This window comes from Peromyscus eremicus, chromosome 23, assembly GCF_949786415.1.
Source record: "Peromyscus eremicus chromosome 23, PerEre_H2_v1, whole genome shotgun sequence".
Taxonomy (NCBI): domain Eukaryota; kingdom Metazoa; phylum Chordata; class Mammalia; order Rodentia; family Cricetidae; genus Peromyscus; species Peromyscus eremicus.
The window spans coordinates 12433413-12458956 of NC_081438.1; the positions used below are offsets into that span (position 1 = coordinate 12433413).

Genomic DNA, 25544 nt, shown 5'->3' on the forward strand with positions numbered 1-25544 from the left:
GAAGCACTTAGGGGAACTATTATGAATTTGGGTGAAGGGACAGCCTCTAGTTAAACACCGTCTACCGCTGACAGTGCATCTCTGCTGGGTCCGGAACGGCTGAGAGAACTGGCAACTTTGGAGTGTGGCATCATCCTGGGAAGGTTACAGTCCCCTAGCAACAACTATCACAATTCTATAACAACACTCACTAAATCCCAGTGTTTTATAACAAAGCTGACTATAAACTCTAAACGTTAGCAATGATGTATGTACTTCCTGTCTAGTTAAGAATCTTTCTAATAGAGATAGTGATAATAATTAAGAGTAAGAAATAGAAAAAGATAAAAATAAGATATGTAAGTTTATAAAAATTCTCTTGTTAGATCTGTGTTAAAAAATCTTTAGGTGTTTGCTAAGTTAAATATATGCTAATGGTAGCCCTATATAAGTTTGTAAAATAGATCTATAGATCCTTTAAGAATATATATAAGCTTGCAAGAAGTATCTAAGGTAGCCTTAAGACATGTAATGATAAGCTTGTAAGAAATAAAGATGTTAGCTGTAAATGTAAGTTTAAATAAAAATAAGATGAAATGAATATAAGAAATATATAAGTAATAAGAAATATATTTGCTAAAGTAGTTCTATAGTTTCCTTAAGGAGTATAAATAAGTAGATGTTAATACGTTATATGTGAGTTTGTAAAATGTAGATGTTGAATGTGAGTCTAAATGCTTTGCAAGGCAAAAGGTTATATGTGAGTTTGTAAAGTGTAAATGTTAAATGTGAGTCTATTCTTAATGTATATGGTGAAAGAACCTGAGACATACAGAAGTTAGTGTCCTAACAGACTGCAAAGTAGGCAGTCTGAGCGGTTTTTCAAAAGCTCCAGAAGCCGCTAAGAAGCTAAGAATGGCGGACACCAGAACTAGCACAAGGCATCCGCAGCTGAGATTCATGGAAAATCAACGCAACACAGAAAAACCTGAGCTAACATAAAAAACGGTGCGGTTTAGAATACTACTGTACCTAAAAAGGTCTCTGTCTGTGAGAACAAAAGTTGCAAAGACGCTTGTTTGAAGTAAAATTGTTAACGGCAAAAAGTTTTGGTTGAAAACCATCTCTTCATATTTGGAAGTGAAAGCCTGATACTAGAATTTATTTCTTGTTTGAACTTTTTGAACTTAAAATGAGATAAAACTACAAAGATTTTGGTTATGGATTTCTTCATATTTGGAAGGCTCGTACCAGAATTTATCATGTGAATTTTGGGACTTAAGAAATGAAATAAACAGTAGAGATTTCATTGCAATGGGACAATTTTGAGTTTACTTATAGTAATGACCTAGAACTGTTTGCTGGAATTGGGTTAAAAATGGAACTGTTTAAATGAAGAAATTTATTTCTACCTAGAATCAAGATGCAGTTTTGTGTATGCATATATGCTTTATTAACTGGTGATTCATGAATTGTTTTGTGGAACTGTTTATGTAAAATGGAATTACTTATGGAACTGGTTTGTGTTACAAACGGAACTGTTTAAACAGAAGTTTGGGCTTTCTAACTAGGCTTGAGATTTTGCTTAAATTATAAAGAAAGGGGGAAGAGTTAATATTCCTTAGTCTAATTTCAAAAGTTGTTTGAGGGATTAATGTCATGTTTTTGTTAGTAAGAAATGCAAATGGGGTATATTAAGAGACTACTTTTAAAATGTAAAGAGTTTTATTAAGAAACTGCTTTTGGATGTTTTGTTAAGTTTTCAAAGTGTTAATGGTTAGATTGAGAAGATTGCTTTTCAATATGGGTTTGTAGGAATTGTATGAGTTTGAGTTCTTCTAACTAGGTTTTAGATTTTGTTTAAAAAATTATAAAAAAAAAGAGTTATGAGGTTAAATTATGTTTGCAGAAATTATATTTACCCTATTGATATTAATGCACCCTGGTTTTATGGAGTTAAGGAAATATTTAAGTTTGATGTGAATACATCAAAGTTTTTCCTATGTTCTGTTAACAAGAAAATTCAAATGATTGAGTTAAAGTTGTAAGACGGAGAAAATTGTTAACTATATATAGCACCATATATGCTAATCCAAATGGTTCTGTTAAGAGTTTGCTTTGAGTTGTAAGACAGAGAATTGTGGCTATGTATAGCAATGTTTATGTTAACCTGTTAATGGTAATGATGAAGCTAAGGGATTCTTTAAGTTTGTAGTTGCCTTAAGAGTTTTTGGCTTAGAAAGGGCTTGAGGCAGCTAAGACTGGACCTAATTCAAAAGAGAAATGCCATCTATATCATCCTCTACTCCCATACTGGGAGGTGTAACAGCTATGGAGATTGCTGTAAGCCATTATAGTTATTTTTTTATATATTAAGAAAGGGGGACCTGTGGGAGCCCGTTCTCGGGTTCCTCGTGGCTTTACCCAGCAGGTCCACATAGAGGATGATTAGACCACGGGCCTGAGTGCAGGTGTCTGAGATGGTCTGCACTTGGCTGTGCTGGGGGAGGAGGTCTTTTGCTCCACCCCTTGGCGTCTCTATAAAAACCCTGGGGCAGAGACAGTCGGGGCCCGTTGGAATAGGTTCCAGGCCCTCTCGAGGCTATCCTTTATTTTCTATCTGTCTATCTCCGCGATATTCTCCGCAATAAATCCTTCTATCTAATATTTCCTGCTGCTCGCACTCAAGGAAACTCTGGGGAACTGTGGGGATGGTTGGGTAAACGCCCCACAATAAACTCTATAATCCTAAACCTAAACTGTAAAGTGACCATAATGTTAATGCATGAAAAGATAAGAAGGGGATAGGAAAGAGCCCTGATGGACTGACCATCTCATACCTTGTTTAAGGGGAGAAGCTACCACTCAGTTCAGCCATCCTGGGAATGCGTGCCTGCAACTGTCAGGTCCTGGATTTTCAAGCGCTTGGGATTGTGCCCACCACCTGTGTCCCTGGACTTGGCTCTTTCAAACCTGTTCTCCTGCTTTAATATATGATCCATCACTTTTTGAATTTATTTTGGCTTGTAAGACAGGTTCTCGTAGTGCAAACTGGTCTCAAAGGCTGAGCTCTGCCTCCCTGGTGCCGGAATTACAGGCCTGCGCCACCACACCTCGCTTTTTTAACTGGACTTACTTACACCTTTCTCAGATGGGTCTAGCCACAGGTCATCACTCACTCGTGATAAGGTCTGTATTGCTTTCCCAAACACTACGGAGGAAAAGAAAGGTGCTGTTTATATTCTTTCTAGCAGTAAGGGTAAACTGCGGGACTACTTCTGCACGCACAGGACTTGAACGAAAAACGGGAAAGGACAGTGGGACCAACTGATCATGTCGGTCAAACTCTTCAATTGGTTCTATAGTTGAGCTCTTTGTTACCACCCTGTGGGTAAGATTCCCAGAGATGGAAATAGGGGCTTTTGGTATTGAAAAAACTACTCATCAACCAAAGTTCTAGTTATCCGGAAATTGTGGGCAACCATCCTACCCAAACTTTAAGGCCTATTCTATGCCACCTGCTTCAGCGTGGCTCTACCATTCAGTCTGAGCTTGACCTTGGGCAAAAAGCTGCAAAGTAACTGGTTACCACTCCCTTTGACTCGTGGGCTATATAGACCGTAACAACATTCAGCATGTTGGCCTCCAGTATGTTCAGGTTAGACCATAATGATCTCAACTTTGATGCTGTGTCAAGTCCTAGGCAAGGTTCATCACCATGAGAGGAATTCAGCATAAAGCAGCAACATGTGATGCCGCTGAGTGGTTTGAAATCCCCTTTTTCTGACTATGTCTTTTTTTTTTTTTTTTAAGATTTATTTATTATGTATAGTGCAGAACACCAGAAGAGGGCGCCAGATCTCATTACAGATGGTTGTGAGCCACCATGTGGTTGCTGGGAATTGAACTCAGGACCTCTGGAAGAGCAGCCAGTGCTCTTAACCTCTGAGCCATCTTGCCTCTGACTATGTCTTAACAATTTCCCATTAAGTGATGGCATTGGACTTTTAGGTTTAGGGTGGGACAAAGCTCAGGATACACCTGAGAGTTAAATTAGTCAGCTGATCTATATGGTATTTTATAGATTAATGTACCTTTGGTAAAACCTCATAGTACCCTTTATGTATATAGTAGGAATTCAATAAATCTGCAGTGATATAAAATTCAATGAAATTATTTCCCCTGCAAGCCCATTTCCATGCTAATGCTTTCATTCATTTTCCTTTTGGGTTCTCCCACCCTCTGCAGGGGGATGGAACCCAGGGTCTTATACATGCCAGGCAAGCTGTCTGTCTGCCCACGAACCCTGTCTCGAGCCCAGTCATTCCCTTTTATAAGGCTATGTACAATATAGTTCCCCACATCGTCCTTCTAGTTACTGAGTTCAATTTATGTATTTCTTTCTTTTTTTTTTTTTTTTTTGGTTTTTCGAGACAGGGTTTCTCTGTGTAGTTTTGGTGCTTGTCCTGGATCTCATTCTGTAGCCCAGGCTGGCCTCGAACTCACAGAGATCCGCCTGCCTCTGCCTCCCGAGTGCTGGGATTAAAGGCGTGCTCCACCACCGCCCGGGAAGGTGTTAATATTAGTCTCATTTTCCAGTTGAGGAAACTGAGATTCAAAGTGACACAGTAGCTTGATCTAGATCCTATATTTAAAACAACAACAACAACTAAATTTCTCCGGCAGGATCTCGAAGAAAGATCGGCTTGTTTTCCCTGGGCTCAAAAATACTTTCGCGGGTCAAGTGTTAACTTGCCTCTCAACTTCTCCCCACATTAGCCCTCATCAACCCTAGCCTAAGGCCCTAAGTGCCACAGTTCATTTCACGGCCCCCACATTTCTAGGCATAACTAAAGAAAAAGGGACTGTCACGTTATTGGAAGCCCAGCAGGGCGCTCGTGAGGGGCGCGGGGGGCCGGGCTCTGCGTCCTCAGTCCTGGCGAAGCATGGCAGAGGAAGGGGTGAGAAGACGATGGGGGACCACACCCCCCAGACGTCAGGCTCCCCCTCTCCTACGCAGCAAACCAAGAACGGCCGCTCCACCTTTCACCTGACCGCCCGACATCTCGCACTTCAGCATGGCGACCGGGAGCGCGGGCATGGCGGACGGAAGCGCGCCCGCCGCAGGTTACCCGGATGTTACCCGCCCTTCCGCGACGCGACGACCGCGGCCTCCCCCTCGCGCCCCACCTGCCTTGAACTTCCTCCCAGCGCGGTTTCGCTTTCTGACGGGGCGCGGCCCTTACGGGCCCCCGTAGCACCGTCTCTGGCAAACTCCGCGTCTTATTGGTGGAGGGAGGAGTGGGCGGGTCCACTGAGCAGCCCCCGAGGAAGAGGGCGGCGGCGTTCGTGGTGACTGAACGAAGCCCGGTGACAGGATGGTGAGCACTCCGCTGGCGGCGGCGGCGGCGGCGGTAGCGGCGACCCGGGTCGGGCCAAGGAGGCTGCGGCGTCGGGGACGAGGACGATCCGGGAGGCTGGGGCGGGGCGCGGCGGCGGCGCGAGCCTGGAAGGCCGCGGAGGGAGGGGAGGATCGCGGCTGGCCGAGGGTGCGGCCCGGCCTGGCGTCGCCCCTCGCCCCAGCGGCCAGAGGGCGTGCAGGGAGGACCCGGGCCGCTCGTCCTGTCACGAGATCGGCTCGCCGTGGCCGTGACGGGGGGGGGGAGGCCTCGGGCCGGCAGTGTGGCCGGACGTCTCCCTCCCGCTTCTCCAGGGCTTGGCTGGGGGACAGCCGGCCTCGGTGCAGTACGAGAAGTAGCCGCTGCCCCGGCCGCTCCGGGCCGGGACCCGGAAGGGGACTGCTTGTCTCCTGTGGCTGCTGCGACCCCTTAGAGCGAACTCGTGGGGGTCGTTTGAAGTCGGAGAAGATGCGCGTGTTGTTTGGAGAGCTTTAGCCTCCCCCGGGTGCATCAGGCCTTTGCGCCCCCCCCCCCCCCAAACCCCATAGATTGCTGCTGCCCCTACGACCTTGCTGTATGAAATCTGGGGAGCAGACACGACCCTGTAATCAGACTTTTTAAGGTGTCCTTTGCTCTCTAAAGTTTGGAGAGGGTTTCTGTTGAGCTTTGCTGTTCGTGCTGATGAAGCGAAGGCACCTCTCTGGCTGATGGGCACGCGTTGCGTTTTTTTACAGAGATTATTCTTGTTCAAACGACCTTTGAAAAGGTGGTTGGTTTATAAGCCTTCCCAAGATGTATGCTTAAAGTCACCGGATTTTTTGCTTCTAAACAGACTCCAGTTTAAAGTAGACTAGTTAATTTATGGCAATTTGGAGACACTTCCAGGGGAGAGGAATTAGCTGTCATGATCCATGTTTCTGAAGTCGTTTTGAGAAGTGAACACATGTTTAAGGGTCGCTGCCCTGCTATTCATCACGTTTCTTTTAAAAATTTATTTCTTTTTATTTATTTTTTTTGTGTGTGTATGTGTGTGTCTGCATGAGTTTATGTGCACCACCCAAGTACAGATGCCATTGGAAGCCAGAGGGCTTGGGATCCCCAGAACTGGAGTTACAGGCAGTTGTGAGATGCCACGTGGATACTGGGAACCAAATCCCGGTCCTTTGCAAGATCAGCAAGTGCTTTTTAACTGCTGAGCCATCTCTTGAAGCCCAAGTCAGGCTATTACGATGTAGCCCCTAGCTGGCCTGGAATTCACAGAGATCTGCCTGCCTCTGTCTCCTGAGTGCTGGCAGCAAGGGAGTAGTGTGCCAGCACACTCGGCGTGTGTTGGTTTTTATTGTCTTGATCTTTCCTTGACATTTTCATCACTAGATTATGTACTCGTGTTAGTAATGTCTTTTATAGCAAATAATAACTTCCCCATGGAGCATGGTTTTTCACTACATGAACCTCAAACATAAAAAATAAAATAAAATAAAACCAGCGACAAGACCCGAGGAACCAGGAAAGGATAACCTTAACCTATTCCCGATGAATTCTTCAAATTATAAATATCTGATCTTACAAAGAGTAAACAGAAGGAGAAATAAAGGGACAGGAGTCAATTTGGAAAGCCAGATTTAAAAATGACATTGGCAAGGCAAATTTGGTGTGTGTGGGTGTTTGTGCTATGTTTAAAAGTAAAGAGAGTCATTCTCTTGAAATTATTTTCAGCACAGCTGATTTTTTAACATTTCCTTCCATAACATTCAGAAATCATTAACAAATTTTGCATATTTGATGTTTTTTTTTTCTTTTATTTAACTTTTGTTGCTTTCTTTTAACACTGGTCATGTTTCACCCTTTTTTTTTTTTTCCTCCATTCCCCTGTCTGCAATCAACTTCTTCATTCCACTAAGGCTGGGCACAGAGTAAGTTTCTTTTCTCCGCTCCTACTAACAATGGTGGTTGGGTGGCTGATAACTGATCTCTCAAATAGGAAATGACCCGATCCTCATGCTGTGTTTGGATTGTAACAAGACTGCCATTTCCGGACCCTTTGCTGCCTGTCCTGTGTGTCTAACCTGGTTTGTCACCGTGGAATTTAGGCAGGGGCACTGTGACGCGTGTCATGGATTTCTCATAACTTGGTCACCAGCAGAAAACCAAAGGGTTCTGTCCTACCGTGAGTCCTTGATAGTTCCTGTGTGGCCATCTGTCCAGCGACAGTTTTCACATATTAATATTGATGGCACCTCTTAGAGTGGGTGTCTTCAGTCATGATACAGTACTGTGTCTCACTGACGTTCTTTTTGGTACTTTCTGACTGAACAGTTCATTTTCAGTCCCAGAGATTTTCAGCCTGTTTTAGACATAGACCCTCTTAGGAGTTCAGAGTTCTTCCTTTTAATATAGAAAATGTTTTTCAGCATCCCACAGTAACTCTGTTCATCAATCCAAATCTGAAGGGATCCCCCTCTAAAATGAAGATTGTTCTGTGTCAAGGTACTTGTCTATTGATTGAGGGTGGATACTTTGTAGTCGTTTTAGCTTCCAAAGGTTTTCCCCAAAGTGTGCTCATTTTGTGAGCACCTGTTACCTCAGCCATTCTGTGTCCTGATAAGTTTCTTTTCTTTACAGTCATTTTGATTTTTGTTGCCAGATGAATCATGCTTGTTTTAGTAATCACTCTTATTTCATACATTTTGTTTTTATTTTTATTTTGGATTTTAATTAATTTTTTAAAAATTTAGTGACTTTATGTGGATGTGTTTTGTCTGCATGTCTGTCTGTGCACCCGTGTGCCTGGTACCCTCCAAGGCCAGAAGAGGGTGTCAGATCCCTTGGAACTGGAGTTACAGACAGTTGTGAGTCACCATGTGGGTGCTGGGAATTGAACCCAGGTCTTAACCACTGAACCACTCTCCAGCTGCCAAATTAACAATTTAAAATTAATTTTAACATTGTGGTGGCAAAAGTATTTGTTTTATCAGACTAAACATGTAATGCTTTCTTTGATACTATTCAGGGATAGTCATGCCTTGCAAAGCAGTTAGAGTACGTGCATTGATGAGTGGAACATCTGTATGAGGAAGATCCTGTAAGGTGTGCCTATACTATTCAACATGGAAAATCTCTTCTGTTGCTCTCGGGGGAGCATGTGTTATCTTTAAATGAACTTTTAAACAATACTTTGTTCAATCTTGAAATTTTTCAATTTAAGATTACATAGGATTGCCCCTACCCCTTTTTGGACAGGATTTCACTGTGTAGCTTTGGCTGGTCTAGAACTTTCTATGTAGACCAGGCTGGCCCTGAACACACAGACATTCGCCTGCCTCCTCCTCCTTGGTGCTTGAATTAAAGGAGTGAGCCGTCATGCCTGTCTTTGGCTTGGCTTTTTAATTCTTTGATATTCAGAGCAGATTTTATTTTTGTCATCTGAGACTTTGTGGCAACTCTAAACTACCTCCTGCTGAAGTCATCACTCAGTTATCTGGGTTTTTATTTTACTGCTCTAGTGCACATAAATGATTGTGAAAGGGTTAGTTTTTAACGTTACAAACTATACTGAGAGAGAGGGTGGAAGAAGCAGTTTTATCCAGGTAATATGACAGCGAGGGGTGGGGGAGTGTCTAGTGAAAGAAAGTGAAGACATAAGAACTTAAAAACAGATGTACACATGCATCTGGAGACTCCAAAGCATAGGCCTTTGTGCCCTGTAACATACTGCTAAGAGTCTGAAGTAACGAAATCAGTTAATTTTGGCTAATGTTCTCCAAAGAGTTCTTAGCACAAACTATAAAATTAACTTCTCCCCTACTATTTCATTTTTATATTTATATACATACATATATATGTATGTATGTATATTTTGTGTGTGATAGTTTCACTTTGCAGCATTGGCTGGCCCAGTACTGGAACTTGCCACGTAGCCCAGGTTGGCCTTGAACTAGCAGTCCTCCTGTGTCAGCCTCCTGAATGCTGGAATTTACAAGCATGAACCACCACTCCTTATATATTCTCATTCTCTCTCCCCCCTTCTCTCTCTCTTTCCCCCTCCCTCCCTCCCTCCCTCCCTCCCTCTCTCTCTCTCTCCCCTCTCTCTCTCCTCCCTCTCTCTCCCCACTTTTCTTCTTTCTCCTTTTTGAGATGAGGTCTCACTGTATTATCTTTGGCTGGCCTGAAACTCATTTTGTAGACGAGGCTGTCTTCAAACTCATGGAGACCCACCTGCCTCTGCCTCTTAAGTGCTAGGATTAAAGTCGTGCACCACCACGGCCCAGCCCTATCATTCAATTAAAAAAAAAAAAACAAAAAAAACCCAAAACTGTTTTGCCTGCATGTATCTAATCACATCAGCCAGTGCAGTACCTGAGAAGGTCAGAAGAGGGTATCAGATCCACTAGACCTGGAATAAGATGGTTCTGAACTGCCTTGTGGGTGCTGGGAATTGAACCTGGGACCTCAGCAAGAGCAGACAGTGCTCTTACTATCTAACCCATCTCTCTAGGGCCATATTATTTCATTTCTGTAATTTCAACTTTAACAATGTTTTTGCAGTTAAATAGGTTTTATATTACAGTTGCAGAAAGGATTACTGTGCCATTCTTCAAAACAAAAATCTATAGTTAGATGCTATAGATTCCAGCAGTATATTGTTCAGTTTGCAGTTTTCATTTATTCAGTATAATTTATAGGTTTCTAACTCAATCTTTTACTTTTTACTTTTTCTGAGACAGTATCTCCCTGTGTGACTGGCTGACCTAGAACTCACTCTGTAGACTAGGCAGGCCTTGAACTTGCTGTGGTCTCTTGCCTCTGCCCCCCTAGTGCTGGGATTGCAGGTGTGTGCTCTCACACTTGGCTAGTGAAACGTTGTAGAAAACTTGATTTTATTCTATTTCTATTGGTAAATAAAATAGCACAACTTTGGATGTCCCAGATAAGATTAGCTTAGAACAGGTATGGTACCATGTGTTTGTTGACTCAGGATAGGAAAGGTGTCAGTAACTTCTGCTCTTTTGGGTTCTTGGAATCGCTGGCAAGTTTAAAGGGTAATGGGGAGGGCCGTGTTGTTTGCCATGGTGTCTAACGCTGCTGTGTTTGTTTCACTCCGACCCCTGAAAGTTGGTGTTGGTCTTAGGAGATCTGCACATCCCACACCGCTGCAACAGCCTGCCGGCTAAGTTCAAAAAGCTCCTGGTGCCAGGGAAAATCCAGCACATTCTCTGCACTGGAAACCTTTGCACCAAGGAGAGTTATGACTATCTCAAGACTCTGGCTGGTGACGTCCACATCGTAAGAGGAGACTTCGATGAGGTGCCATTTCCTTTCTCTCCCCTCTGTGCCCCTTTCTCGCTGCTTTGCATGAACTGTGTCCTTTAGACTCAGTGTTCCACTGCCGTCCTGCATCCTTTGAAGGTCACCCCAGGGCCTAGGAAATGTTTGGTGCCCAACTCTTGTCTAAGTGTCCACGATGCCTGGGTTCAATCCTCACCATCACAACTATTTGTCACCCAAGTATAAAATTACAGATGAAGTATCCATTCTGGACTTAGGCATTCTCAGGTTCGGGGACACTTGCATATATATATATATATATATATATATATATATATATATATATATAGAGAGAGAGAGAGAGAGAGAGAGAGAGAGAGGGAGGGGGAGGAGGGAGGTTAGGGATAAGAGCCAGGTCTAAACAGCAAATTCCTTTCTGTTTCATTCCTACATACCTTGTATGCGTGGCCTGAAGACACAAGGTGAATTCCGGGACCCTGTCAGGAGAGGGAATAAAATTAAGATTATGAAGGGTAGTGGTAGCACACATCTTTGGTCCAAGCATTTGGGAGGCAGAGACAGCCAGATCTCTGTGAGTTCGAGGCCAGCATGGTCTACAGAGTGAGTTCCAGGACAGCTAGAACCACACAGTGAAACCCTATCTCAAAAAACCAAAAAGAAAATAGTTTTTTTTTTTGTTTTGTTTTGTTTTGTTTTGTTTTCCGAGACGGTTTCTCTGTGTAGCTTTACACCTTTCCTGGAACTCGCTCTGTAGACCAGGCTGGCCTCGAACTCACAGAGATCCACCTGCCTCTGCCTCCCGAGTGCTGGGATTAATGGCATGCACCACTACCACCTGGCAAAGAGTGTGATTCTTGAAAGTTACTTTTCTTCTGACCCTCAATAAATATATTGGAATTGAACAATTCACAGTAATAAACATGATTCCAATATGAAGAAATTACTTTGTGCTTCTAGGAATCTTTTTTTTTTTAAAGATTTATTTATTTATTATGTATACAGTGTTCTGCTTGCATGTATCCCTGCAGGCCAGAAGAGGGCACCAGATCTCATTACAGATGGCTGTGAGCCACCATGTGGTTGCTGGGAATTGAACTCAGGACCTTTGGAAGAACAGCGAGTGCTCTTAACCTCTGAGCCATCTCTCCAGCCCGATTCTAGGAATCTTAAGCTTTTCAAATATTATAACTTGGTTGGTGCTTTCAAAGGGTTTAGGGCCATTAAGGTGGCTCTGGGTAAAGATGCTTGCCACTAAGGCTGATGACCTGGTTTCATCCCCAGGACCCACGTGGTTGAAGGAAAGAACCGACTCCAAGTTGTCTTTTGACTGACACGTGTACAGTGGCACACATGCACTCATGCACTGACAGACAGACAGACAGACAAACACACACACACACACACAAAATAAAAATTACAGACAAACACACACACACACACACAAAATAAAAATTAATTTAAAAATCTCAGACACTGCCGGGCGGTGGTGGTGGCAGCGCACACCTTTAATCCCAGCACTTGGGAGGCAGAGGCAGGTGGACCTTTGAGTTCAAGGCCAGCCTGGTCTACAGAGTTCCAGGACACCAAGGCTACACAGAGAAACCCTATCTTGGAAACCCCCCCCCCAAAAAAAAAAAAACAAAACAAAAAAACTCAAAAACCACAAAGAGTTCCTTTATACCAAACAAAATGAACATACAGTGTTCGTATTTAGCAGATTTAAAAAGATTTGGGGTAGATTGTGAAGGTGGCATGGTGATGAAAGAGTAGGGAGATGAAAGAATAGCGTACTTGTTGACTAGCGTATAGGGCTAGTGTATTGAAAAATATAAGACTTCTCTGTTTGTGTTAAAGGGGGTTTAATTAGCAAGCCTAAGTTTCATTTCTAGCTTGCTAAGTGCACAAACTCTATAGCCATGTAACAGGGTTTGGATCTCACCTCAGCCAACTTATTTGGCTTGTAACCTTGGGCAAGTTACTTCAGCTTTGTGCCTTAGTTTCCTCATCCATAAAATGGGTATCATAACTATTAAAGCCTGGGATATAATTTAAATAAATCCTAGCTTATAGGTTGTGTGCCTTAGGTTGTGAAAAATCACAAGTTTGGGAATAATTATTCTCTTTCTAAATCTTTTACTACAGTATTTGTGTGTGCATGTATGCACGTGTGCCATGGTCCTTGTGTGGAGGTCAAAGGACACCAGCTTGTGAAGTCAGTTCCCTCCTCACCATGTGGATCCAGGGATAGAATCCAGGGTGGGGGCAAGCACCTGTACCTGCTGGGCTATCTCACCAGCCCACGAATAATTATTCTTTACAGCATGCCCTAAAGAACCCATATTCTCTAGAAATTAACTCACTAAAGTGGATGTTTGGCAGCTTCCAGTTTACGTTGGCTGAGTTCTTTCTTTTTGTTTTTCTAAAGTTTTATTGTGTACAGTGTTCTGCCTGCATGTGTGCCTGCATGTCAGAAGAGGGCGCCAGTTCTCATTACAGGTGGTTGTGAGCCACCATGGGGGTGCTAGGAATTGAACTCAGGACCTCTGGAAGAGCAGCCAGTGCTCTTAACCGCTGAGCCGTCTCCGGCCCCTGACTGGGTTTTAAGAACCATTGCAGTATCACAGGCTGAGGAGAAACTTTCATAAATGTGTTTGTTGTAGGTGCTGTCTGAAGATGGTTACGTGAGGTTGACTATTTAAGCAAATGGAGTCCGTTTCATTCTATCTGAAATGTGTATTTTCTTTATGTCTCTTTTTTATATTAGAATCTCAATTATCCAGAACAGAAGGTTGTGACTGTGGGGCAGTTCAAGATCGGTCTGATCCATGGACACCAAGTTATTCCATGGGGAGACATGGCTAGCTTAGCCCTGCTGCAGAGGCAGTTTGATGTGGACATTCTTATCTCAGGACACACACACAAATTTGAAGCATTTGAACATGAAAATAAGTTCTACATTAACCCAGGTTCTGCCACTGGAGCGTATAATGCCTTGGAAACGTAAGTACCACAACTTAGCATGTTTAGGTTTGGAAAAGGTAGTGATGGCATGTGTGATGTCTCATAAAGAGAAATAAACATTTAAATAAGTGCATGTGTGGTGGTGCACACCTTTAATCCCAGCTCTTTGGAGGCAGAGGCAGGCGGACCTCTGTGAGTTCAAAGCCAGCCTGGGCTATATAGTGAGACCCTGTTTAAAAAAACACACAATAAACAGGCAAATCTTTATGTCAGCAATACCTTTTCATGATTCGTTTCTTTTTTGAGACAGAGTTTCCCTGTATAATAGCCTTGGCTGCCCTAGAACTCACTTTGTAGACAGGCAGGCTTCAAACATACAGAGCTCCACCTGCCTCTGCCTCCCGAGTGCGCCACTACCACCCAGCTACTGTTGTTCTTCTTAGTATGCAGGTGACAATCAGAGTTCTCCTTGAGTTCAGTACCTTGAATTAAAATTTGCAGAGCTATTGCTTCAGTACGAAACACTGACATTGTTTATTTTTCTTCCAGAAATATTATTCCGTCGTTTGTGCTGATGGACATCCAGGCTTCCACAGTGGTCACTTACGTCTATCAGCTTATTGGAGATGACGTGAAAGTAGAACGAATTGAATACAAAAAATCTTAAAGCTAAGCTTGTCTTGATCATTTTGTTTTGTTTTTTCATTTCCTTGTTCAAATCAATTAATTAAACACTTACGAGGCACACAGTTGTATCACTTTTATAATATTTTGCACTAAAAAGTCTTCTCTGTTTAATACATAGTTGCTCTAAGCTTCTTGTAAACTATAAGAATATACTTAGTTTGCAGTATATGATTTCTATGACAAGAAGTCCACCATACAGTACAGGACCATGTTAGAAAAATGTATCTTTGTAAATATCTTCCTTCTTGGTATTTGGACTTCATTACAGAACTAGTGCATGAAGAGAAAGAATCCAGAATTTCTGTGTGTGTTTTCTCTTCTCTGGTAATAAATGTTTACCTTCCATTTAGACTTTCTTGAAAATCTGTGTTTAATTTAATTTTTTTTTTTTTTTTTTTTTTTGGTTTTTCGAGACAGAGTTTCTCTGTGTAGCTTTGCACCTTTTCCTGGAACTCACTTGGTAGCCCAGGCTGGCCTTGAACTCACAGAGATCCACCTGGCTCTGCCTCCCGAGTGCTGGGATTAAAGGCGTGTGCCACCACCGCCCGGCCTGTGTTTAATTTAAAAACCACAGAGTTGAAATCCCAGCATTCAAGAGACAGAGGCAGATGGATCTCTTAAGAGTTGTATGCCATGCCTGGTGGTGGTGGTGTATGCCTTCAATTCCTGCACTTGGGAGGCAGGGGCAGGGAGGCCAGCCTGGTCTACAGAGTGAGTTCCAGGACAGTCAGGGCTACACAGAGAAACCCTCTCCCAAGAAAACCACAAACCAAAAAAAAAAAAAAAACCCAGGGCTGGAGAGATGACTCAGAGGTTAAGAGCACTGACTGATCTTCCAGAGGACCAGGGTTCAATTTCCAGTAATGGCTCACTACTGTTTGTAACTCTAGGAGTTACAATACCTTTGCACAGACACACCTGCAGGCAAAACGCCAGTGCACATCAAATACATGTTTAAAAATTCACTTTTATTGGCAAGTAAAATTTTAATTGTCCCCAGCTAGAAACAAGCATACATTACGCTGCTATCGTTGGTACACAGAAGTATACTGGATGAAGAAGGCTGTTGTAAATTTCTCAACAACCCAAATGACATACTGGTGACTAGCACTACCCCATCCATGGCTCACAACTCTTCCCTGTCCACCTCTGGCTCAGCATCTGGATGTTAGCTGCTGGCTGAACTTGGTATGGAGCCTGTCGGGTTGAGGTGCGCTGTGCCTGGCTCCTGAATGGACATGGACTGCATGCACTTATTCAGGAGATCTTCCTCCTTTGTTTCTTCATTCATGCATGGTTGAGAATCATCTAAAGAAACGGAAGGGAAGATTAGTGTTTATAGTGTGTTTTCGAAATGAAGTTTTTAGTATATGTGTATGGATGTTTGCCTGCATGTATGTCTATGTACTGTGTGTGTGTGCCCACAGAGGGCAGAAGAGGGCATCAGATCTAGAACTGGATGGTGGGTGCTGGGAATTGCAGGTCCTCTGGAAGAGCAGCTAGTGCTCTTAAACGCTGTCTTCTCCCCAGCCTCATTTACCTATTTTTTGAGACAAGGTCTTTGTTGCTCTGGCTAGCCTGTAACTTGATATGTCAGACCAAACTGGCCTCCAACTCACAGCAATCCACCTGCCTTTGCACCCCAGTGCTGGGATTAAAGATGTGTGCCATGGGGCTGGAGAGTTGGCTCAGCGGGTAAAAGCACTGGCTATTCTTCCAGAGGACCGGGGTTCAAATCCCAGCACACATATGGCAGTTCATAACTGCCTGTGACTCCAATTTCAGGGGATCCAACACCTTCATACAAACATTTATGCAGGCAAAACACAAATGCACGTGAAATGAAAGTAAATAAATTATAAAAAAGAAAAGGTGTGTGCCAATATACATGGCTGGATATAAAATTCTAAGCACTACCTTCGAAATGACCCAGCTTTTAGCAAAGACAAATTCCCTTCTGTTTTCCACTCAGTCACTCTCCTCCTTGCCCCGCCTCTTTCTTACAGTAGTCACAGCATTGTATTAAAGCACATACTGTGTGCACTCCCACTGGTTTGAAAAGTCTTCCGGTTGAGGGAGTTACGAGTTAAAGTGTCTTTACGTCTTCAGTGTCTCCATATTTCTTTAGTTCTTTCTCATGGCTTGAGCTCGGCAGTGTTTCCTCTACTGGAATCTCCCTAGCCTTTTAGAACAAACTTAACTCTCTCCCTGCCCTTTCCTGTATGTCTTGGGATAGGGCTTTGCACATGGGAGGCAGGCATCTAACAAATACTTCCAAACCTGGTATAATGGACAAGCCCATAATCCCAGCACTTGAGAGGCTGAGCTAGAAAGATCCCAAATTCAGGGTTAGTCTGTGCTAGAGAGAGAAGCCCTGTTTAAAACAAAACCACCAACAAACTGAAGGACTAGGGTGCAGGTCCCTGTGAAGAGCATAGACAGCACAGGAAAAAGAACAAATGACTCTCTCTTTTGCGTAGGGCATTCTCCTTTTTTCCCCTGGCTTTTCAAAACAGGGTTTCACTATGCAGCCCTGGCTGTGCTGAAACTCAACTCTGCAGACCAGGCTGGCCTCGAACTCACAGAGATCCACCTGCCTCTGTCTCCCAAATGCTAGGATTAAAGGTGTGTGCACCACTACTGCCTGCCCAGCAAGTAGTGAATTCCTTTAAATAGAAGCATAAACTATTTCACGTTTAGTTGTTTTGGTTTGGTTTTTGAGATAGGGTATTACTGTGTAGCTCTGATGAATTTATGCTGCCCTGAAACTCAAGAGATTCCCTGCTTCTGTGCCAGAACGTATGCCATGTGCCATCATGGTTAGTTTTTTACTTGTAATAACAGAGCTCATCACACTTAAAATTTTTAATCAAGACATTGTTAAAATGACTGTATCTGGTTTAGTATATTTTAAACAAAGTATTCAAAAGTGCAAGGCAGGCATGGTAATTCTGCCCACCTATGATTCTAGTACTTGGGAGGTGGAGGTCCACCTGGGCTGCATGAGACCTTGTTTCAAAAACAAAAATCCTTTAACTCCGTGTGTGTGTGTGTGTGTGTGTGTGTGTGTGTGTGTGTGTATGTGTATGCTTAATTCCACATTTACCTGGTAGCAAGAGCAGTCTGCCTGGTCTTCTAAAACTCTTCAGTGACTTACATCTTGGTTTTGACACATATCCAATTTTTAACCTGTGACAAAGGGAAATATTTTAATTGGAGACAGCAAAGTGAACACAGCTGTGAAACTCAAAAAAAAAGATCTTTTTTACTAGTTGCTGGCATCACCAAAGACCCTTCCTTCCCTAGAGTCTCCTGTGATTATTATCCCAGTTTGGATACTGAAGCTTCTGTCATGTGTTGTAAGCTGTGAGTTTGTTTTTAGAGACAGTCTCATGCAGCCCAGGCTTGCCTCAAATTCACTCAGTACACCACGATGCCCTTAAACTCCTGATCCTCCCACGTACCCAGAGTCCAGGCTTATGCCACTCTACCTGCTGACAGCACTTTCCCCCTCCTCCCTCCTGGCTTCATAGTCCTCCCCTTTGCAGGAGCACCACATGCAGCTTCTGGAGGATTGCATCATTCAGAACTTGAATGAGAAGTGTAGTCTAAATCTCTGGCTGATCCAGAATTTTTTTATTTATTATTTACAGTGTGTTCGAGTATGGGTGTGTGTGTGCTGCAGTGCACATGTGGAGGTCAGCGGACAGCTTTGGGGAATCTTCTTTCTCCCTACCCGGGTTCTAGGGATCAAACACTGGCTGTTTGGCTAGCATAGCAAATGCTTTTACCTGGTGAACCATCTTGCCCTGATCAAAAGATGTTTGCAAATCCACAAAGTATATCGTGAAAAAGACTGATGTGGCTGGGTATGGTGGCACACCTGTACTTCTAGCATGTGGGAAGCTGAGGCAAGAGGATTGCCGTGAGTTTGAGGCATACCCAGGCTATATGTCATGTCACAGAAACTCAAACTCCCTGAAGTGTCATATTCCACTCATCTCAATGAAGAGGAAGTGGCCTGCCTCATCTGAATTTAGCAGAGTGAACATATAGGAAATGGGAGTTCTAATCTCAGGAGGATCCCCTTCAGACAGAACTGGGTACATTTTTTCCTTCTTAAAGTCAAGAAACAGACCCTTCTTTGTGTCTCAGTGGCCGCCAAAGGGAATGTATGATCATTTCAGGTGTTGCGGCTGCAATGCTCAGAGCATCTCCTCTGTCCAGATGATGTCGCCATGCAGTGCAGGGGGAATGCTGTTTCTGTGAGTAGCGAGAGCTGACGTGGCTCCTGTGATGAGCGAGGACACCTGTCACACAAATCACCTGTTAGTTAGCTGACCCCCTCACTTCTCAGAAGAACTCACAAGAACCCAAGGGGCTGTGCACCTGCCTGGCTTTTGTGAACCGTGGTGAAGCATGTGCATGTACTGCCTCTTCATTAAGGTCCTCATGTAGCTGGAGCTGCAGATCTTAGCAATGCTGCACAGGTAGCGCTTCTGGCCTGAAGTGAGTTCTGGGTGCTGAAAGACAGAATGGGGGGGGGGGGGGTCTACTGACTGCTGTAGTGCAGAAGGCCTGTGGGTCCTGGTGCTCACAGAAAGGCATTACAACCAGGGATGCTAAACACAGGGTCATCTCTCCTAAGGGAGATTTATAACCTGTGATTGACAGCCTAGTGACCTTTGCACTGTGTAGCCAGGCAACACCAAATCCTCCCTCAGACCCTTATCAAGGAAGGATTTCCTCATTTCATCTGTTGTGCCTATGCTGTGCTTTACAAGGAGTTTTGATGTAGTCATGTGCTAGCTTTGCTGTGCACACGGGATTGAGTTAATTATACCAGGAACTTTTCCCCAAATTGTGCTGTGCTTAATTATGGCCTAAAATAAACTGCTTGAGGTCAGACTCTTGAAATTTGACCCAGCACCAGCCTCTGAGTTGTGTTGAACACAACTTATCTGGAACACAGGTTAGCAGTCATCTTACTTTGAAAGGATGGCTGTTGAGGGCTGTCCCAGCTCATCTCTGTGGTTTTCACAGCAAGTCCAGCTAACTCAACTCGGCCACAGGAGAAGGAAATGACCACTTATTACAACATGCACATGGCTCTGGCTGCCATTCCGCAGTAATTCAGATATCCTTTGAGCTTGAGAACCAAAGGAACATGTTCCAGGAGGGAAGAACTTAGTACTAGGAAGGAGGGTCTCTGCTCTCTGTCTGCAAGCTTTAGTACCCCATCTACCTTCTCAAGTTGGACATTTTGCCCTTTTTAACTTTATTCATTAATCTATTTAATTTAGTGTGCATGGGGAGAGGGGCTGGGGGCGGGGTCATGGAACAACTTGCAGCTATTGGCTGCCTCCTTCCAACATGGGGATCCCAGGAATCCAACCCTGGTCCAGGCTGGTGTCAAGCACCTCTCCCAGCTGAGCCTTTTCCCAGGCCCTTGCCATCTTCCTATGGTTTTTGAAGGATAAGATGGTACCTGAAAGCAGCTTAGTTTGCTTGGTCTCAACTAAAGAACCTGCTGTCTCTGTGGAGCATACAGTAAGCTGGTTTCCAACCTAAGTTTTTAAAAATTAGGTGTCTACGCGTGGGTATGTGCACACATGCAGGGGCCCACAGAATGCAGAAAGGGGTGTCCAGTAACCTGGAGCCTAGACGTGGGTGCTAGGAACTGAACTCTGGTTCTCTGCAAGAGCAGTGTGTCCTCTTAACCACTCAACTATCTCCTCAACCCCTAATTTTTTTTTTTTTTTCTAATTTTTTTTGAACCGGTTTTATACATACCAGGCTGGCCGTGACCTTGATATGTAACTGAGAATGATCTTCAATTTCTGGTCCTCCTGCCTCCATCTTCTGAAGACTGGGATTACAGGTGTGTGCCACCATACCAGGTTCTTTTTAAACCTAATTTTGACTGAGTGTATTTCCTTTTTAAAAGAAATACATCCTTCCTTAAGATGCATGACTCAGCTGGGCAGTGGTGGAGCACACCTTTAATCCCAGCCCTGGGAAGCAGAGACAGGTGGATGTCTGTAAGTTTAGAGAGGTCTAGGACAGCCAAGGCTACAGAGAAACCCTGTCTCATCCCTCCAAAAAAAGATGCACGACTCATTTATATATGTATATATACACATAGAATTTACATTATTGAGTAAGTCATTAATCCAAAGAAGAGTAGGAATGTTGAACAGAAGAACCTACCAGTCTAGAGAAAACTTTATTAGCCTTAATTCATATAATCTACATTACTCTAGAAATGAGACTTCAAGCAGCTATGGGAAGTTTTGTTGGTTGGTTGGTTGTTGAGACAAGGTCTCTTGTAGACTAAGCTGGCCTCAAACCATGAAACCTAAGGCTGGCCACAATTCCTGATCTTCCTGTCTGTCCCTCCCAGGTGCTAAGATTATAGCCATGAGCCACCATACCCTTAGACTCTGTTTGCTTGTTTGAACAAGGTGTCACTGTGTTACTCTGGCTTGTATCAAACCCCTGGGCTCAAGCCACCCTCCTGCCTCAACCTCCCCAGTAGCTGGAGTTACATGCACACGCCACCATGCTTACCTCTCATAGGTGTGATTCTTTTTTTTTGTTTGTTTGTTTTTGTTTTTCAAGACAGGGTTTCTCTGTGTAGCTCTGCACCTTTCCTGGAACTTGCTTTGGAGACCATGCTGGCCTCGAACTCACAGAGATCCACCTGCCTCTGCTTCCTGAGTGCTGGGATTAAAGGCGTGCACCACCACCACCACCACCACCACCACCGCCCGGCTGGTGAGGATATTCTTTTTTTTTTTTTCCTCAGGGCTGAGGACCAAACCCAGGGCCTTGCACTTGCTAGGCAAACGCTCTACCACTGAGCTAAATCCCCAACTGTGATTCTTAATAAAGAATAAAAATCAATAGTTGTTAGCTGGGCAGTGGTGGCACTCAGAAGGCAGGGGCAGGTAGATCTCTGTTAGAGGCTAGCCTGTTCTACAGAGTGAGTTCTAGGACAGGCTCCAAAGCTATAGAGAAACTGTCTCAAAAAAAAAAAAAAAAACCCAAAAAATCAATAGTTGTAAAATCCTTATTGCTATTTTCTTTACCTGCTTGCATTTTGTGATCCTAGAGTGACCTCTCTGAGTTTGGATTTTTATCTCTGGAATGCCTTAGTGATTGGTACTTTCAGCTTCCTGATAGAGATACATTAGCTCTGAGGTACCATAAGCCTGGAAAAAACTCTTGTGACAGGGAATCTATAATCCTTGTAGTCATTCATGAATTAATCTAACATATTTACTGCTTGACTCTGTTTTTAGGGTGTGTGGGTTTTGTTTTTGATTTGTTGTTGAAACAGGATTTCACTATGTAGCCTGGGCTGGTTTCAGACTTTCTATGTAGACCAGGCTGGTCTCAAACTCAGAGAAATCTACCTGCCTCTCCTTTTCCAACGTTGGGATAAGGCCTGTGCTACCACATCCATTCTTTTGTTTGGTTTTTGAAGCCTGAGGACAATTTTTTTTTTTTTTTTTTTTTTTGAGGGAAGATACAATAAGCCAGGTAAACTGAAAACAATGGCAACTGCCAGGAAGAGGGAGATGAGAGAGTCATGCCTTTCAAGTTGGTATGGAGGTCAGAAAAGCAGGGAGAAAGCCTAGAGTGCCAGGGAAAGGATGCTTAGGCTTTGGCAAGTGTCCAAAAGAAAGAGCTAGAAGAAAAATGGAAGCAGACAGGCTGCACAGTGTTACATGACCATGCTCTGTAGGAGGCTGCCTTCACGGACTCCTTGACAGTATATTAGATACACCAGGTAGTCTGCTGGGCTTTAACGTCTATCTAAGTAGTTTATTTTCAATCACAAGTCTGGATCTGTAGCTTGGTAGCAGATCACTTGCTTAGTATGCACAAGGCCCTGGGTTTAATATTCGGCATCCTTCAGAAACATTTCAGAGGCTGGCAACAGGGCTTAGCTGGTACAAGGGCTTGCTGCCAAGCCTGACAGCCTGAGTCTGCTCCCTAAGTGGAAGAAGAGTCCTGGTTCCCACAACTGGTCCTCTGACCCTCACACAGACAGCTATAGTTCAATTTTTAAATTCTGGTCTTACCTTCAGAAAAGATGAATCTGCCATTGATTTCGGGATATGAAGTGTTTGCATCTGAGTGGTTTTCCATAACTCCTGCAGCTTGGCAATGTGTGAGTACATTCTGTGTCCCTCTTTGATTCTATCTGTAGGCAAAGACATGACTTTCTGGGGCAAAGATCATTAATATAATACAACACACACACACACACACACACACACACACACACACACACACTTATGGTTACTTGTGATTATCCTGAAACAGTTATAGGAGTATTTCAAATCAGATAGTTAAAACTTGAGGGATGTATAATATGCTCTTTATTTTTAGAGCACACAAACATCTAGAATTGACATGTCTCTAAGATGTTAATACATAACCACTAAACACATTAAAAGATGCTCAAAAGCCAAGAGCTGGTGGCACACACCTTTAATCCCAGCACTTGGGAGGCAAAGGCAGGCAGATATCTGTGAGTTCGAGGCCAGCTTGGTCTACAGAGTGAGTTCTAGGACAGCCAGAGCTGTTACACACAGAAACCCTGCCTCAATAAAACAAAAACAAACAAAATGCTCAGAATCACTCATCACCAGTTTAGTGTAAAAAAAAAAAAAAAAATCAAGATGCAGGCCAGCAAGATGGCAACCTGAGTGCAATCCCTGGAATGTAAAATGGAATGAGAGAGGTGACTTCATAGAGTTGTCCTCTGGCATTACCTATACACACCCCTGTGCCACCAAGGCCAGTAAACTAGCTCCCCTTAACCCTGCAAAATTAGTAAGAGGCCCTTGGCGGCTGATGGTTTTCTCTTAACTTCATCAGAAAAGAGTATTTTGAAAGTGCTCCCTGTGGAAATAGTTTATGGTTTTTGAAGCTGTTCATGTAGGATTTTCTCCTTCAGCTCATGTGTAAATGACAGGTATGCCCTGTGCTTTCCAACCAACGCTCATTCTGCACACAGTTCTTTTAGAATTCATTGGTACTTAGAAAAGAGAAAGAACTGATCTTTGAAACTCTCTTAAAGAGTTTCAAGTTTACTGGGGATGTTATGTCTGTTTGTTAGGGCTACAGCTCAGGAGCTGTCTAGCATGCACAAAGCTCCATGTTCAATCTAATAAAGCCTGTTTTACATTTGTGTATGTGTGAGGCAGGAAGAGACGGGCAAGCATGAGGAAGCCAGAGAACAACTTCAAAGAGTCTGTTCACTCCTTCTACCATGTGGGTTCTGGGGGAACTGAACTCAGGCAGTCCATCTTGCCAGCCCTTTGAGCCTATTGTTAAAACTCCATTGTGCAATCAGTTACAGGCAAACGGGCTTCTCTCGAGTCCAATCTACATGCATTACCTGCTTTATGCTGCTCCCCAGTGCCTTTGGAATTCTGGGGATAAAAATGTCCAGCGGACCTGTTAGAAAAGAACATGCAGAATATGTAATCTGGTGGATTGAGAGCCAGTGAAGACCAAATGTCCAGGGACAGAGGCAAGCGCCACATGCTCCTGACTTTTCCTGTTCTCATCAGTGTCTTGCAAATTTTCTCCTTCCAATTTGGCTACAAGAAGAATGCCCCTAAGCTTTCTCTAAGTGAGCTGTCAGATTTTTATGCAAGTGAGTGTATTACTATGGGATAGAACCCAGGGCTCACAGATGCCAGGCAAATGCTCTACCACTGAGCCATATCCTCAGTCTCACTTATACTTTACTAGCAAGGATTTAGTTAAAAGTTGGTCTCATTTCCATAGCTCCTTAGTCTAGTTCTTACAGTGATACCAAATGAGTAGTTTGGTTCCTGTACTACCCACGGGATATCTTTCATGTTCTTTAATACTTTCAGTGCTGAAAAGAGTAATTATTTTGTGCTAGAACTAGTAAGCTGAACTAGAACTGGCCTGTAATGTTTCCAATCTTGTATCGGTTCTTGTTACTTTTCTCAAAGAGTTAAAATTGCTTCCTGCAGTTTCTCAGTAACTGTTGAGTTCACTGAACCAGCACACCTCCAAGCATTGTGAACAGGAAAGAACCTGATATCACATCTTTAAGAAGTCTTACCACCAAATCTACAGTACAATAAAATGTACATTTAATATAAGTATATATTTAATAAACATAAATAAATATGTATTCCATGGCCAAGGATTCAGCAAGAGCCATGGTTGTGGACCTAATTGGATCCCAGTCATCCTGCTCTTGATTTTAAGCAAGGAAGCAAGGACGGGGACAGGGAAGCATGGCCTCTAGCGCCGTGACATCAGAAGTCTACTGTCCTCACCATCCAGGAAATAGTTAAAACCCGCCCAGGCCAGGAGTGATAGTCCACACTAGCCATCCCAGCGCTCCTCCGAAATGGAGCATGAGGATGACTAGTTCAAGGGCAGCCTGAGCTCCGTGAGTGTGTATCAGGAAAACAACCCGCCAAACAAGTCATGATCAACTGGCTTGCTGGCCCATAGCCCCATCTGACAGAGGCGGCCAATGTCGCAGGGACTGGCCTGGTGGCGGGGCTGGGGGGCTGGGGGGCTGGGGAGGGAAGCCGGGGAGGCTGGGTCCTCGGTTCCCGCTGGGTCCGCAGGGCCCTCTCCGGGGCTGAAAGCGCGAGCGGGTGACAGTCGCTGTCCCGCTCCGAGGCCGCCTCGCCAGCCCGGGCCTCACCAGGAGCCCCTTCCTCTCTCTCTCCCGTGCCTCCTCCGCAGGGGTCCCCGGGCCTCACCCGTCTCTGCCTTCCGTCCTGGCCAACGCGGGCAGCTCTGCGGCCCCGGGACAACGGCCCGGCATCCCGTCGGCGGCACGCGTGCGCCACGCGCGCTGTGAGGCCGCCGGCTCCGGCTCTACCCTGCGACCCTGCCCGAGCGGCTTCGGGACGGTGCCCAAGGTGACCCGAGACCCTGGAGCTAGACCCGGGGAGAAGGAGGCCTCAGGTGACCGGGCTTCTGCGCCTCGGCATCTCTCGGTGACGGGGACGCGTCAGGGCAGGGACACACACACACACACACACACACGCACACACGCTCCCTTCCCTCGGATCTGCAAGTCTAACCCGAGAACCCGTGCACCGGTGCCCCCGGGGCGCCGAGCGTTAGCCGCAATCACCCAGGTAACCACCTCCGCCGCTGGACCAACCGACAACGGCCCGCAGCTCTCTCCGCGCACGCGCGAACCCGAGGCTC

At 44.3% G+C, this 25544-nt stretch overlaps 3 protein-coding genes across 8 annotated transcripts in view; 1 reads left to right on the forward strand and 2 right to left on the reverse strand.

The window, feature by feature from the left end:
- The window catches only part of Rad9b (RAD9 checkpoint clamp component B), a 32789-nt gene extending 27634 nt beyond the window's left edge, over positions 1 to 5155 (reverse strand). For 2 of the 6 annotated variants that reach the window (XM_059249573.1, XM_059249572.1), the window contains exons 1-2: positions 4996 to 5155; positions 3120 to 3190 (exon numbers count right to left, since the gene is read on the reverse strand). In XM_059249573.1, the coding sequence (XP_059105556.1) occupies positions 3120 to 3190; positions 4996 to 5080 (156 nt within the window). In that variant the 5' untranslated portion in view covers positions 5081 to 5155. The remainder of the gene's footprint in view (positions 1 to 3119; positions 3191 to 4995) is intronic. The other 4 variants (XM_059249574.1, XM_059249577.1, XM_059249575.1 and 1 more) reach the window with 4 other exon arrangements.
- Positions 5156 to 5237: 82 nt separating this feature from the next.
- On the forward strand, positions 5238 to 14661 carry Vps29 (VPS29 retromer complex component). Its single transcript, XM_059249578.1, has 4 exons — positions 5238 to 5360; positions 10491 to 10682; positions 13429 to 13664; positions 14175 to 14661. Exons 1-4 carry the CDS (start codon positions 5358 to 5360, stop codon positions 14290 to 14292), a joined length of 549 nt encoding a protein of 182 aa, XP_059105561.1. The 5' UTR covers positions 5238 to 5357; the 3' UTR covers positions 14293 to 14661.
- Positions 14662 to 15259: 598 nt separating this feature from the next.
- Positions 15260 to 25480, reverse strand: Fam216a (family with sequence similarity 216 member A). Its single transcript, XM_059249066.1, has 7 exons — positions 25088 to 25480; positions 23728 to 23786; positions 22403 to 22524; positions 18706 to 18835; positions 18451 to 18622; positions 17419 to 17501; positions 15260 to 15620 (listed from the first exon to the last, which is right to left on the reverse strand). Exons 1-7 carry the CDS (start codon positions 25150 to 25152, stop codon positions 15481 to 15483), a joined length of 771 nt encoding a protein of 256 aa, XP_059105049.1. The 5' UTR covers positions 25153 to 25480; the 3' UTR covers positions 15260 to 15480.
- Positions 25481 to 25544: the final 64 nt, after the last annotated feature.